This window comes from Ruditapes philippinarum, unplaced genomic scaffold (genome assembly GCF_026571515.1).
Source record: "Ruditapes philippinarum isolate M1 unplaced genomic scaffold, ASM2657151v2 ctg2590_1_1_1_1, whole genome shotgun sequence".
Classification (NCBI taxonomy): domain Eukaryota; kingdom Metazoa; phylum Mollusca; class Bivalvia; order Venerida; family Veneridae; genus Ruditapes; species Ruditapes philippinarum.
In genome coordinates, this window is record NW_026856388.1 from 120,761 (window position 1) to 137,477 (window position 16,717).

The following is a 16,717-nucleotide window of genomic DNA, read 5'->3' on the forward strand; positions in this document are numbered from 1 at the left end:
TTCAGTCACGGGCAGGCACTTTAACTTTACCGCCAAACTTCCCTGTAAAGCTTCTTTACATTTAATCTCTCTATCTCATACGAGGTGGTTGTATACAGTCATACGAGGTGGTTGTGTACAGAACAGTAAATACATATTATCTTCTGATAAAACTTAATAAAATATGATGTGGGCTCTCTTTAGAAGGTGTATGATAATTATAGTGTAGTGATACAAGGAAAAACTGATTACATGTACCGTAAACACAATATATCTTTATTTAGTTGAAACATTTCAGACTGTTAGATTAACAGGGACAAATTTAAACTCCGACGTAATAATATTTTATAAACGGACATTGTTATTGTTGTTGCTGTTGATTATATGCGGACATTTTAATATCAAATTTTGTTGCAAAAATGAAATGTGTTCTCTCTATACTCGTTGTAATTGGTAACTTGAATGTGTTGCTTGCAAACAATGATAATTGTAGAGAAAACGATCTGAATGCTTTAATGGTACGTCTGCGTCAACTTCGAAAAGAATTTGCCGACTTGAAAATCCAGCACGATGAACTTAGACCAGAAATAGCGACAATTAAAGGTATTATATTACAATATTTATTGTAAGATCACAGTGCTTATTAAGGTGACTCACCTGAGGTATTCTTTGACATAACTGGGTCAGAACCTTTTTTTTCAAGATATTTAAACTATTTGATTTAGGTCTATACCAATACTATGTACAAAATTTCAGAACATTAAAAAACGCTCACTACCCTTATCCATAGTTAACACTTTTATTGTGCAAGAAAAAAAAGAAAAAAAAGACTCAAAGTCTATAAATTGCTCTAAAATCAATTTTCTGTATTAAGATTTATGCATATATTTCCATTTTAAGTGCCCCAGTTGATCTATGTAAAATTTTCGAATTTTATGTTTTTAGGTCTTTTGCACTCAAAGTAGCTACTTTAAAATGTTCAATGCATAACATTTTAAAGATAAAACATCATACTTGAAATTAAAGATAATGTTGTTTGAAAACCATTTATCATTCAGGTTAAAGAGAAATTACTGCAAAATCATTATGATCAATAAATTTTATGCTTTTTCTTGGAAATATTTTTATATTTTCTCTATCAGGACTACTTGAAGAAGAAAGAAAATGTTATCATTTGTGGTGCGCATGAACAATCACTATTTATGTGCCAATTATACACATTATCTGTCAGTTCCATTTTAAATCTTCCTTCTCAATCAAATTCTGCTACAAAGTTGACGTTCAAAGTCAACTTAATGATTTTGAAATTTATTCAACATTCAAGATAGTGGAGAATTCTTATAAAATACAAGTAGTGAGATATTTTAAACTTCACTATAATCAGACACAATCATTTCTCAATCATTTGAAATTAAAACATGTGTTTTCGTATTTTTCTTTCATTTTTATTAAGGTCATAAAGGTAGCTTGTTAAGTTGTGTTGCATACAAGATCTGTCGGTAGGACAGCACGCTCGTCTATTCTTTGTGCTTAATAGTAAAAGATCATTAATAATGTAAAATTTCTAAGTTCACAAACGGACTTTTTTTTTTTCAAATCCATGCTACAGTTAGAGGCATTGTGAAGAGTCCTGTTTTGCTCTCAAAATTGTATAAAATTTCAACTTGTTTTAAAGCAAGATGTCAATGATATATAAAAATATCTGAGGTGGAACGCAAATTATAACGTAAATTTTACGTCAAAAAAATGAGCATAATTCTGTCAAAATGCTATATAGTTTATAGAGCTATCTCCTCCTGTATATAGGTTAAGGGCGTGATGGTGTACAAATGTACAAAGTTTCATAGCCATATGTCGATGTCTTTGAAAATTATTTGAGGTGGTACGCAAACTTTAACGTAGATTCTAAGTCGAAAAAGTGGCATAATTCTATCAAAATACTAGATAGAGTTACCTCCTCCTGTCTACAGGTTGGAGCATGATGGTGAACAAATGTGCAAAGTTTTAAAGCCATATTTCAATCTGAAGTGGTACAAACATTAATATAACATAAATGGTTACGCCGACGCTCGGGTGACTAGGATAGCTCTACTTATTTTTATCGAATAGTCGAGCTAAAAATTGTCTGCTATTATTGTTGATATTGGAAAATGTTAAGGATAAAATATAAATTTGCTTAAAATATAGAAAGACTGTCCCACTCTTTTTCTATAAATTGAACTAACAGTTTAATTCCGATATATAATACAGAAATTTCGAACGTGATTATTTTATTGTTCATGTGAAGTTATTTCATAAATTAAAAGGAATTTAGGTAAAGTGTAAACTTAAATTGATTTTCACACACTGTATATACTTGGATAGGCATAATGTCACTTTAATAAAGACGAGTTATTCCAAGTCAGAAAATTTAACTTTTCTGCCCGTTTAATAGATATACCATCGCATTCGAAAATAAGGTATACAACTTTTCTTTTTGTGCCCCCACTATAGGGGGGCATTTAGATTTACCCTTGTCCGTCCGACCATCGGCCGTCCATCCGTCTGTCCACCCATTCATCCTTCCGTTCTCATTTTGTGTCGCATGTAGCTCAAAAAAGTATTTGACCCAGAGTCATGAAACTTTACAGACATGTTGCTTAGTATGTGAAGTTAAGCACCTGGGCTTTCGCTTGTAATTTTTTTTTTCTGCGATATTAAAATTATTGACCTCGACTTGGTAAAAATTTGCATTTTAAGCATGAGTTGCACGTACCTCGAAAGGTATTTGACCTAGGGTGATGAAACTTTACAGACATGTTGCTTAGTATGTGAAGTTGAGCACCTGGGGTTTCGCTTGTAAACTTTTTTCTGTAATATCAGAGTTATTGCCCTTGACTTGGTAAAAAATTGAAATGATTAGCTTGTGTTGCACGTAGTTTAAGTAGTATTTCAAGTAGGGTCATGAAACTCTACAGGAATGTTGATCAGCATGTAAAGTAGTGCACTGAGGTTTCGCTTGTGGACTTTTTTCTGTTTTGTCAGAGTTATGCCTTGACTTGGTGAAAATTTGCAATTCTTGATTTGTGTCGCGCGTAGCTCAAACAGTTTTTAACCTAGAAACATGAAACGTTACAGGAATGTTGCTCTGTAACTTTGGTTTCGCGGTTAGATTTATCCAGTAATCAAAAGTTATTGCCCTGGTCAAAACAGTTCCATTAAGTTGTGTGATTTGTTCCTTGAGTGTTTAGTTAGAAACAACCAACTTAACAGGAAAAATGATTAACATCACTGTGAAGCTATGCACCTGGGGTTTCGCATGTGGATTTTTTTCAGATTTGTTTGAGTTATTTCCCTTGACATAGTATAAATTTTCAATCTTCAACTTGTTCATGCATAGCTCAAAAAGTATTTGACCTGTAGGCCTGGAAGTTTACAAGAATGTTGGTCAGCCGTGTACTCACTTATGAACCTTGGCATTTGCTTGTGGATTTATTCAGTTCTTGTCCTTAACTTAGTAAAGAATTTTTAGTTATCAATTTGAGGCATATTTAGCCCAAAAATTTTTGATCTAGAGTTATAAGATTGACAAAACAGTGGAGTGTTGGGGAACCCGTGAGCTATGGACACATTTCTAGTTTGATATTTGGTTTCGCAGTTTGATTGTTTGCAGTAACGTATTAACAGCCTGTTGTTCAAGAAAGATGTTTGTTTCATATAAAACGCATGATTTTGGCTACATGTTTTATCTCCTGAGTGATACAGATGCATCTCTTTATGTAAATGTGGCGCTATATATAATGATTATCGTTTTGTTTTAGAGACTATATTATGGCAAATGTCACCCTAAGAACTATACAATAAATAATGAAGCCTTACTTGGCAATTATGACATTATCACTTGGCAAATACTAGAAAATTGTGAATATCAAAATTGATCCTGAAGAGAAACAGGTGTTATCCGATAAACATCCAATGATTCATGCATTATGTCAATAAACAGTTTTTTAAACAAAGTCTGTTTCATTTTAAGTCTTTATTGCGCTTAGAAATCTAAAGGTTCTTTGGCCCAATTTCTTTCGAGTGTATTACTTTTTGCATACAATTCTTTGATACTCTGGTCTTCCGTGTTCAAGTGGTAAATTGTTTATGAACTTCAACATACCTCTGGTACCCCGTGTTCGAGTGGCCAAGGTAACAGTGGCTTTGAATCCTGCCAATGGACTTTTGAATTTTTCATGATGAAGGTATCAAGCTAGCAAACGAAACGTCGCTGAATTAACCCAGGTTTTCCCCACCAATGAACGCTTGAAAGTCCCCATAATACCTTTACATAGTTAGTATGGCGTACAATTATATAAAAATGACCATTTTCGTCCCGAAATCAGTGTCAATTACTATTAAATTTGTATTAATGTGTACAATTGTTATTTAAAATGTGATATAAATCAAAAGACATAAATCAAAGTTTTTTGTTTCCATATCCTCTTTTCCAAATTATTTACAGATGTTTTTCATAATGACCATGTAAAACATTCCTAGGTATGTAAGTATCTATACTTAGCATAATCAGTGATACCTACAAGCAGCACCTTTTTTCATAAAATGGATCAATTCCAAGTTTTAAAACTATGCCTTTTACAATTAATTATAAATATCTTTCTTTCGTAAAGCTTTGATTTTCAACAACAATGATGAATATGATTAATTTCAATATAGCAACTACCTATAACTGTTCATTTGCAGAAAAGGCGTCTTTTCAGGCAGGTTTGATTACAGTCATACTCAAATATGTTTTCATACATTCTAATGTTTGTGTGTATAATTTCTGCAACGTTTGGGCATCCCCATACACCAAGGAGAAATGACGAAACGATATGTTCCAAATGTGACTATCATAAAGAAAAAGTTTTGGAAAAAAAATGATAAAAATTGAAATGATATTTGAAAAAATAGAGATTAAAGAAAAGGATTCATGTTTATAGCGACATATTTGTCACAAAGGGACACAGGGTGGGATATATGGAAAATATCGCCAAAACGGCTACATGCAAGTCCTTAAGAAATGGTTTTCTGATTAAAACTACACATACATCGCCCCGAATCGGGATATCATGGTAGTTCAAGACCAAGATTTTAGCGTCTGAGAACGTAACTGCGCTCCGCTCCGACACTCTCCTTTTTCCACATCACCTGACCCCACATGACTTTTTCTTCTTTCCAAAACTTAAATATAATCAGTCTGTAAAATTTCATAGATATCATAGGTTCTACAATAAAGTCTCACTATTGCAAACTCTGATATGTGCTTTAGAAATTGATTGACAGACTGAAAAAGTGAAGATGAGGGCAGAGGGTTAATGTCTTGGAACAAATAGCGAGTTAAAATGTGAGACCTTACGTTGTATTTTTATACAAGAAGCAAGTGACATTATGCTCGAAATATCCCACCTAAATATAAAATCACAAACAAAATATTCCAATGTCTTTGAACGTAATGCTAACAATTTATTTATTATAATTGCTATAATACTTGCAGCTGTATATTTGATTTCGATATATATTTTTTTCTTAAAATTATGATAACATAGAAAATCAAATAGTGAGAAATAAAGCATGCCTTACAAACGTTCAAAACGACAAAATTAAACTCGTTACAGCCTCGTTTTAATTTAGCATGTTTCCGTACGGTACTGAAAAATAATTCTAACTAATTCCACGCCTTTTAGCACCGGCTCCGGTGGAGTTCAACAATTAATAAGGGTAAAATTTTGAAAAAACATTTACAAAAATTTACGCGAACTAAACGTGTCTTGTTTTGTAGGACAAAACTTATATTTATTTTCCTATCGATTGCATGTATTTTAAAACTTTCATTTGTGGAGTTTGTTTCTGAGATCGATTTCAGATTATAATTATTAGTCATTGATAGCATTTATTCGTAGTTTGGTAATATATTTGTATACAAAAGTCAATTTGCTACAAACGCATATCTTACGTACAGTATTGAAATTTTTAAATCTTGTTTCTCTGCAGACAAGTCCCTGATACCAATTGTTGGATTCAATGCCCGTCTATCTTCTATAGGAACAGTAACTGCACGGGGCAGGGTTGTCTTCGATACCGTCATAACAAACCAAGGTGAAGGTTACAACATTTCTACCGGGATATTTACTTCACCGTACACTGGACTCTATTTTTTCTCAGTTCAGCTTTGTAAAGAGAGAAATAATGTTACGTATTACGACATACGTCAAGAAGATATACTGTTAACAAAGAGTACAGAGTATGATGATAACGGTGCTTATAGTTGTAGTTCTGTGAGCACAATCGCCATGGTAAACAAAACGGAAAAAGTGTGGGTACACTCTTACTCAGAGTTTTATAATGATTATTACGGATGGAATACTTTTTCTGGATCTCTCTTAAACAAATAACTATATAAAAGCAAAACTAGGTATAAAATATACCAAGGAAAGTTCTAGTAACCGGATATAAATATTGATAATGAGGAACAAATGTGTTTACTTGCAATCAATCACTTAATATAAAGATAATTTAAATACCCAATATGTTTTGCCTAGAAAAGGCTCATCACTCTGTTTATAGTATATGTATATATTTTAGGCAAGTACGTAGACTTAATGTGCTTTCTTCAGAAATCCGTGGATCTAAACTTGAAGTTCATAAACAATTTACCACAGAATCTTGTGTCTAGGAATCATGCTAAGACGGTTCTGTGATTTTGTAAGCAATAATTATAGCTGCACAAAAAACGATGGGAAACCAGCATAATGTTCGTGGAATTGGAGATCGTATTTATTTCGTTTGTTTGCTTTGTTTTGTTTTAGGCTATGTATGTGTGTGTCGTTGTGAAAAATAACACACTGTTTTTCTTTGTACTTTTCATTTTTCTTTGAATTTTGTATTAATTTCTAATGCATAATAGGACATACGAGTATATCGAACACCAAAGGATAAATAAAGGATATTTGTTTACATAAAACGTACTCAGAAGTGACAATATTGTGATTATTTATTCAACAGAAGCACGGAAAGAAAATAACGCCAAGAATTCAACGGTTGAGCGTACGAAAATAATTTAAGTTTAAAGCTATCATTTTGGTGTATATGTTGAAAACCTCGGTGAGTCGGTAAATATGGCATATGTCATTTTATATTTTGCAGATAAAACGTGTGGTATTCAAAAGATATACTTTGCTCTTATTGTATATTAGAAAATACAGACAATTGCTACACAGTCTCTTTGTAAATAGAATATGTATTTGTTTTGATTTTCAACAAAGTAGATATGTTATGTGTAAAACTCTGCACTCTATAAATTGCCTATATATTATATGTTATTTTGGTTTTGGAGTGATATATGTAGATATATTACCTGTCAACGGCTCGGGTGATATTTTATCTTGGCAGGTAATATATCCACATATATCACTCCAAAACCAACATAATAATTTTATTACCCTTCCCCTGTCGAGCTAAGACGATTTTAAAATAAATCATTGCTACTTCAAATGAAACGTCGAAATAAGATTCCCTTTAGGGTACCCCTTCACCACAACATGACGTCACATAAATACATGACGTACATTCTTGCGAACGTAACGAATGTAAACAAGAGAAAAGGCGTAGTCTGTTGAACGCACTTTTTTGGAATTAATATCAAGCTTTCACAAGGTCATATTTGTTTTCAATACTGATGAGAATATGTATCATTACTCTATTTTTGTATATATTTATCATTTGACAGTTAAAAAATTCTTGTAAATCAGAATTTACATCGTGTAAGATCAAACCGTACGCGCATCGCCAAAGCGCATGTTGTTTACAACGTGGGGTACCCAACGGAAACATTTAGTGTATATATTACCCGTCTGGCTCGGTAATATTAATTTCTTTCGGGTGATCAATAGCCAATCAAAAAGGCGGAAAAAATCTGGAAGGGTAATAAATGAATATATAATAGTGTCATTTATTTAGAAAAGACATGTATAAGGAACACAGCTCTCCATACATAGTTTATGCTTTCTTTCATTCAAATAAGACATATTTATTCAAATAAGATATATTTAGTAAGAATTTCATATATTTCAATTATTTCTGTGATTAAAATATTCTACTAAAGGTAGTGCATAGTATATTTTTAACAAAAGTATTATCAATTTATTGTTTTCATGATATTATATAAACATATTATATGACTGATCATTTACTAACAATTGTTTGAAGGAATGTTTCATGCTATGTTGTTTATTAAACATTTAAAATTGTAACCTAGAAACTGGTGAACATTTCTAACATTTTTAATTTACAATACACATGGTTTTGTAAAATACAGGATTTGTTATTTTTATTTCATTTATTTGCTCGACACTGTGGATATGTGACGGCCTACCAGCTTTACCGTTGGGGAAAGATCTAAGTTGACATCCTTCAATTAGTAATTAATGACCCAGACATCAAAGGCGAACAACTCACCTTCATGGTAATTTATAATTAGATAACTTTCTCACAAGAACAAATCACAGTTCCTACTAGGTTTTTAACCTGCAGCAGTTAGGGCCAAGTGAATGTATCTATCATAACAACCCGGCAAAAGATGTTCTTCATTTCTTATTGGCATTGAAACTGTAGAAAATAAAAAACAAATGTCACTTATGAGGCCGCACATTAAACGAGCAAACAATCTGCGTAATTAAACTTGACTATAATATTCGGTAAGCATGACAAAATAGTATTTTAGATACATGTATTTAAACAATCAGTCAGCCCTTTGTACACTTTATTTTAAATTATACAGGCAACTATTTCTGTGAATAATGTCTACCCATTAAGGAAAGGATGTTACATTCACATTTTAACAGAGCGCTTGTAAACATGTTGTGTAGGGGAATTACGTTGTACATTAAGCAAAATTGAAACTTAAGCATTTTACAGGTCTCTCTTTAAATGAGGAAAACGGTTTTGTTTACATAAAGTTGTAATGATATGACATGAATCTCGTATAATGTTGTTATTGTCATTTTGAAATTGTATATAGCAATTTTCTATGTCGTATCCGACAAAGATTGTACGGCTATACTTTTTGTGTTTTGCGTGGATAAAAACCAATACAAAAGACGGTCCACATTTTATTTTCTATTATAAATTGTTTAATATTTCAATATATATTTTATAAAATAAAGTATAGAGCCTACTCATTCTAGCGCGGAACCCATACACAAAATGTCTTCTTGACAACCTTTTTTGTTTAAGAGAAATCGCGTGATATCTGATTATTTAAATACACGGTTTCACTTACCATAAAAATGTTGACATTTGCCGAAAACATCGTATAAGATGATACAAGAATGACGGGGTTTTTACACTTGATACTATCAACAATTATGAAATGCTTTAGAATTAAATGAAATATGGGTCATCTATTTTTTTGTTGTTGCTTTATTGTGTCTTTTTTTTCTTGCCGCACGCAAATCATAAAATGTCACGTGAGTTAGTCACCGTGGTTCACGGGTGATTGCTTTAAGATAACGCTAATAGGTTTCGTATGATACTTGTTTACTCCGACACCAAATGGATGAGTTAAACGCCCGCCAGTAAAACAAAAGATATACGTATTATTTGCATGACATTTTATAATAGATGATAATGTCATACCTATATAATCAAAGAAGGAGAATATCTTATGCAAACTAAATATCATAATCAGATGAAGATAACAAATATATATTAATATTCAATCATTACAACTTAGGAATGAAAGAAAAGAGAAATCAGTTTAAAAAAAAAAAGCTTACTAGTATTTATTAATAAAAAATGTTGGCATGAAAACAGCCAATGGCTGGATAAAAGCATTTTAATCATTTAACCCATTGAAATGTATATGTGTTGCGAATAGTTAAATTTACTAAATGTCTTTACTATAACTTTTTTTGCCCCGGCAACGGTTGCAAGCAAAAACGTTGTAGCACATGCTTCAACTACACAGGTACATATGTTGAAATCACTTTACATGTCTGTTTACAAATTGATCAGCTCCGATAACGATCGCTGAGAATCATAGGCATTAACTTTTCCTGTATTTTTTCTTTTTCAGCCATGACATGCTAATAGTGTTATCTGAAAACATAAATAAAGGAAGAAAGGAAAAACAAAGAAAAAACACAATGAATTGAATGGGTGGGTTTGTGGTGGGATTTAAGATTTGAAATGTAGTCTACCTCTTCTATGGTGAGCCACGATTGAAAGACCGTTCCCAGAATCTGTTCTGCCTTATATATGATATAACCCAATGTTAGTTGTCATAACTATTTTGAGGCCCTATTGGGGTATTATAATAAAAATGTTAAGTTGTAAGATTTGAATAAAAGATTAAATCCTCTAGCGGATAAATCTAATATTATAATTATACATATAATATTTGTATATACATGTATATAATGTGTGACGATGGGATACGGAATATTCTTAACAGATGAGGATGGTTTACACATATATTGATAAAATTATGATAAAATATAAAAATCAATATCTATTACATATTACAATGATATACACATGGTCCAAACCAATAGGGGAAATACGAATGTTCATAACAGATAACAATGATATACACAAAATTCAGACAAATAAGGCAAAATATGAATATTCATAACGGAAGAAAAATGGTATAGTATTTCATATAGATCAATCAAAGGTAAAATAAGAGTGCTCATAACAGATGAAAATGGTTTACGTGTAGTCAATACTGATACGGGGAAATACGAAATTCAATGTTCATAACAAAAGAAAATGGTATACTCACAATCCATACAAATACTTTATTAATGAAATTAATGAACAATAAATGCTTTGTCAAAAACAATTCTTTCTCCAGTATCCTGTATATTCGTAACATACAAAAATAGTTTAGCTGAAAGTTTTATTTTGTAAGTTCAACATGTTCAATATCCGTGTGAATGGAACAAATTCAGTTAGTGTCTTCTGTATTAAATAAATTGAATGGTCACGTAGAATATTTCATAGGCAGCGGTTGGATGTATACAAATGGTATAGAATAAATAAACTTATTTTCTTGCAAAATTGACTTGCCTAGATTACCTATTTTATATTAAGTATGGAAACAGAAACGCATTTAAGGTTTAAAAAATGTACGATGTTTTATTAAACATTAATAGTTCTATAATTCTTTTATGAAAGGGGAAGAAAATCCCAAATGTATACATCAAAAGTTATTATGACATTACTACCCTTTAGTCTGTGAGTTGGACTAGACAACTGTTACAGGAGATTGGCGATTTGGTTGATAGTGAATATAATCTTGTTAATATTAATCGCAACTCCTGTATGTAAACACAATACCTACCGTCGAATAATATAGCGCTGAGATGACTTTCCATGGATAAACTGCATATTTTTGTCAAATCTTTGATTTTATAGAACGTTCTACATTTGCAAAGAAATCATTTTGCAAAAAGAAGTTACTGTCCTTTATAATATGATTTAAATATGGCTGCAATCTCATTGGTACAAACAGTAGTCAACAGAACTTTTATAAAATCATATTCACTGGGTGCAGTATCATATTCACTGACTGAACTTAATTTTCCCAGTCTAAATAGATTTAGACTCATATTCAATGCCCATACACCTAAGACTGTTGATTACGCATGCGCATTAAAAGTTACTGTAGGGGTTTACAGTTTGACAATATATTGGGCAAGTATGTTTCCTTGCTGTCAAATCAAGACTATGTTTTGATCCTGGGTACTAAATCCACTGCCTTTTTATTTTTCTATTTTTTTCCTTCAAAATGATATTAATGCATTTAGTATTCAGGATATTCGTGACAAGATGTACAACTCTTAATTGAACATTACTATTAAAATAGTAGGAGTTGTTTCCCATAAGCAGAAAAAATAAGTAATATGTCATATTGGAATTTTGCCTTTATGTTCAAGAAGTTCTATGGGATTGTAATGTAATAATTCTAAAAAGGAATCCCTTTTTTAATATTTTATTAACAATAGATCTGCCATTAATAACGTATTACAATCTTACAAGAGGAGCAATGGCCTAGTTAGTGGAGCGGTAGCCTAGTGGTTAAGGTGTCTGCCTCCCCACCCAGGGATCATTCGTTCGAGCTCTAAGCGGGTCTTGACAATGTTTCTACACATCACACTAGAACTGGTTAGTGTCAGGAAGTCTCGAAAATGATTAAAATAAATTGCAAAAACTTGTTCCGCAATCGAGCTTAAATAACAATATTAATACCTGTTACAATATTAGCAAGATGCTATTGAATTACTTTTCTTTAAAATATTTGTAGAATCCTACCTAAAAACTGTTTTCTTCTCTTTAAATGTATATCTCTATATATTGTATGTATATGCATACATGTTTTGTATTGTGAAAAAAAAATCTAAATATAAACAAACAAACAAAACTAGATTACGTGATTGTCTTGTTTTCATCTAAGAGTAATTTTGCTTACCTTTTTAAATTTTACATTAAACGAATACTTCCTAATTCATGTTTCACAGGCCTATTTATATATTTTTTCTCCATATTCGGATATCTATTGCATGACATAATGTTGTAGTTATGTATAATTTTTACACATAAATTTCAAGGCAATCTGTTTAAATATTTTCACGTTACTATTGTCATGCTATGAAAAATTAGCTTTTTTCTTGTTATATTTTATATTGTGTATATTAAATAAGTGAGTGAAATATTTGTATTGAATTTCATTTTAAATTAAATTTTATTTTGTATTTTCTGATTTCAAAATTAGGCATAAATTTATATATGATAAAACTAAATTATACCCTTTTTCTTTGTTAAATCTCAAGTACATGTATGTGGTCAATTAGAATGTCTCAAACAGGTGACATGTTGTTACAGAGAAGCCAATGTGCTAAAAACCTTTTACACCAGACAAAGAATTGCAAAATGCTTGTTATATTTACATCTGTGATAAACTTAATTCTTTTTAAAACATAGACAATTAAATTTCTTGATAGTGATTACATAATATGTAAGTTATTTCTTAAGTATTTTCAGACTTAAGCCAGAACTTGTAGTTCCGCCTCTCCAGAAATAATGTTTAATTATTGGTCAACTAAGTTAAACCAATGGACAGTGAGAGAACCCCTTAAAAGATCCCTTTTCCAGCTGGCAGTATCATTCTGCCTGATTAATAAGTATATGTGTTTACAAATTAAATAAAAGCTGGAAAAGTGGATTAAACTTTCTTATATTTTTATATCTAGGTAAGTTGTATTTTATTCTATGTACATTTTGTAAATGTTTGATGTAAAACAACTAAAATTTAGTTAAGAACACTTAAGCTGTTCTTATTTTGAATACTTGAAAATATAAGTATGTTAAAAACTTTGTTAAAAACTTCAGGTAACAAGATGTTACTTAATATATTGAATAATATCTATTTTTGTCTTATAAGCAATTCAAGTAAATGAATGTAAAACATACTTTCATTGATATGTCAGAATTTAAATATTATGTTATTATGTTAGATCATTCTGCCTGATTAATAAGTATATGTGTTTACAAATTAAATAAAAGCTGGAAAAGTGGATTAAACTTTCTTATATTTTTATATCTAGATATTCCCCATTGTGAAAGATCCTGCCCCAATAAGCGAAGGCAGAACACTATACTCGTAGACATATTTCCCCTCTATATAAATTTGAAGAAAAAAAATAGTTGAAATTTATAATGCAACTACACAAAAACAGAAACATTAATTTTATTCCAGATTAATTATCGATCCAATGAGCAATAAATCAAAAAAATTATTATAAAACAAACATAGGTCGGATATATAATAGAAAGAACATTGAAATACGAGGCTATGTGATTCGTACGACGGAGCGTGGCCTTCGAGCATTACTCAGCTTGCCAAGAATTTTAATGTTCTTTTCTGTTTGTATCATATGCAAAAATAATCACAATATGAAATGCCAGAATAAATAAACCAATGTACGAGAATCTAAATATTATTTCCCTATCATTATCTCGTCAAACAAGTTATCCCGCATAGATTTGTAGCGGATTTGAATGAGTGAATAACAAATATAAAACAGACAGTGTTTTCTTAGATAAAATTCACTGAGAACTTCCCAACCTCTATCACCCTATCATCGCCAGGAAGACATTTATTAACTTACTTCTAATACTAATCAAAGACCTTAAATCTACATTAATGATGACGTTTTCAAAGGAACAAAATAAAAAATATAATGTGTGCCGACACAAAGGATCTTGGTGAATGAAATAACTGAACTAAAAAGTCAAGCGGTTAAAATCTGGCAAAAATTATAATGAAGCTAATTTAACGCCTATGAAAATACTAACACTTGGCATGAAGTACAGAAAACGGAATCCCAAAAGAACGCCCAAAACGACAAGACTGAAATGATGCAGGCCCTGTTCATGGACGGCATTGTAAAGTTCAAGTAATCGCCCTCACCCCTAAACAACGGATTAAGCAGAATCTAACATTTAAACATGGAAAGTACAAATGCTTGTTATGTCCCTTGAAAAATATTTATTTGCTTTAATTTCTCAATTTTCTTTGTTTCGGTCATTTTTTCATTCATGATATTTAGGTGACATTTTTTAATCTCAATAAAAAACCTCCTTGCTAAGTAGCATTATAAGATATAAATAAGATAATTAGGAAACAGGTAATGAAAACCAGGACAATCTCTCAGTCTTAATTCAAACTTCAACTATTTTCATGTTTTCATAGAAAACAACAAAAGAATGGTATATTCCTTTTTACGATGAATAAAAGTATATGTATTTGACGTTGTTTTAAGTGCGCGCTTTTGTGTTATAAACTATGTGTATTCTACAGATACAAGGTTTTATGCTGAGTCATGTGATAAATATATTTTCAGGTTTACCATATAAACAAATATTAAGTGTTTTTTATACAATCAACGAACTTGTCTGATCAAAAGCGATCCAGCAAATGTATTCCATCTGCGTGTGTCGACGTAATACACAGAAGTATCTAAACTTTGTACCCACACCCGCTCCGCCTTGTTTACCATGGCGATGGTGCTTACAGAGCTACAACTATAAACGCCGCCATTATCAAACTGTGTACTGGTGGTTATGAGTGTACCTTCTTGGTATATTGCGTACTGAACATCCTTGTTTCCTTGATTACAAACATGGGCTGTGAAGAAATAGAGTCCAGTGAGCGGTGCAGTGAATACTCCCGTGACACTATCGTAACCTTCACCTTGGTTTGTTATTACGGTATCGTAGACAACCTTGTTCCCTGTGTTCACTGTTTTTGTCGAAGATAAACGAGCGTTGAATCCGACGATAGGCAACAGCGACTTGTCTGCAAAAGAGCAGAACCAGTGTTGAAAATTATGACAATTACACATATTAATTACTAATATAAACTGATAATCTCATAACTATCCAACTTTCTACATGAACTATTATAAGTGATGTAGAACATTTTAAGTTTGATGAAAAACGGAGAAGTCAGACGACAAGAAAAATAATTGTCTTTGTGAAAAGAGGAGTGCTATCTTAAATTAGTTTATTTTGTCACAATCGGTATGTCTTCTGAAAAGGATACCTCAGTTGAATTGATATATATATATATATATATATATATATATATATATATATATATATATATATATATATATATATATATATATATATATATATATATATATATAATTGGTATATATATATATATTATATATATATATATATATATATATATATATATATATATATATATAATATGATAAACAAGATCAACAAGAAACAAGAAAAGGTGGCGTTCAATAAACGCAACCCCCACACAATCCAGCAACAAGAGCCAGTGACAAAGAGCCCAGAAGGACCCCAAAACAAAAACAGAACAGGGCAAAAGTCAGAGCATGGGCAGCTCAATCACTAAAATCATACATAAAAAGAAACAAACAGTAACTGATTAGGAACTCAAAGAAAACAAATAAATGATTGAATTATAGGCCGATAAAGTGAAAAGGCACAAGGGAAGGGGACAGGAGTCCCGAGGAAGGGGGGGGGGTAAATAAAGGAAATAAAAACCAGGGGCAAATGGGAAGATACTTACCGTCAAACATTAATCAAACCATACAATCAATTTTAGTTAAAACTAAAACTATTAAAACTATTTATACCTGCTAAAGCTTTAAGCTTAGCTGTTTCTTCTTTGAAATTATCAGAAAGCTCAATCATTGTTTGGTTGATATCAAGCTGAAACTGAAAGGCGTTATTCTCCATATTGCCAACTCTTTGTGACACATCAGTCGCTATGGTCAAAACCTCCTTTTCTTTATCTTTAACTTCCTCAATTATCTTTTCCATTTTCAATTCCATTCTTATCATTTTTTCTAAAAGTTTTTCCTCATAGTCAAATTTTGAACAAATTGGTTCATCGTTTCTTCTTTTTTCATGGGGATGCCCGGACGTTATCAGAATAATTTTCACAAATATAAAAAGAAAGAAAAACATTTTAAATCCGTTTTGTTTTTAAAATCTGTCTTTTAATGAATTCATAAACGTTTCTACTTTAAAAGGTGATATACTTGAATCATCTAAAATAAACCCCCCAAACGCTGAAGTAAATGTTCCTCAATCGAAGAGATGATTGAAAATAAACACTTTATGCTAACGACTTTATTTGTGTAGTTAGGACTTAAGGTTGTTCGTC

At 31.3% G+C, this 16,717-nt stretch overlaps 2 protein-coding genes across 3 annotated transcripts; one reads left to right on the top strand and one right to left on the bottom strand.

Annotated features, from left to right (window-relative positions):
• Nucleotides 1-99: 99 nt before the first annotated feature.
• LOC132746353 (complement C1q subcomponent subunit A-like) lies at nucleotides 100-7,119 on the top strand. Of its 2 annotated transcripts, none has more exons than XM_060735471.1 (2): nucleotides 100-582; nucleotides 6,046-7,119. In XM_060735471.1, the coding sequence occupies exons 1-2, from the start codon at nucleotides 399-401 to the stop codon at nucleotides 6,393-6,395; spliced, it is 534 nt and encodes a 177-aa protein (XP_060591454.1). In that variant the 5' UTR covers nucleotides 100-398; the 3' UTR covers nucleotides 6,396-7,119. The 2 variants fall into 2 exon arrangements, with proteins under 2 accessions (XP_060591454.1, XP_060591453.1); XM_060735470.1 differs by having other exon boundaries at nucleotides 109-582; nucleotides 5,995-7,119.
• Nucleotides 7,120-13,698: 6,579 nt separating this feature from the next.
• LOC132746350 (complement C1q-like protein 4) lies at nucleotides 13,699-16,642 on the bottom strand. Its single transcript, XM_060735464.1, has 2 exons — nucleotides 16,185-16,642; nucleotides 13,699-15,361 (listed from the first exon to the last, which is right to left on the bottom strand). The coding sequence occupies exons 1-2, from the start codon at nucleotides 16,516-16,518 to the stop codon at nucleotides 14,946-14,948; spliced, it is 750 nt and encodes a 249-aa protein (XP_060591447.1). The 5' UTR covers nucleotides 16,519-16,642; the 3' UTR covers nucleotides 13,699-14,945.
• Between the last annotated feature and the right edge of the window lie 75 nt (nucleotides 16,643-16,717).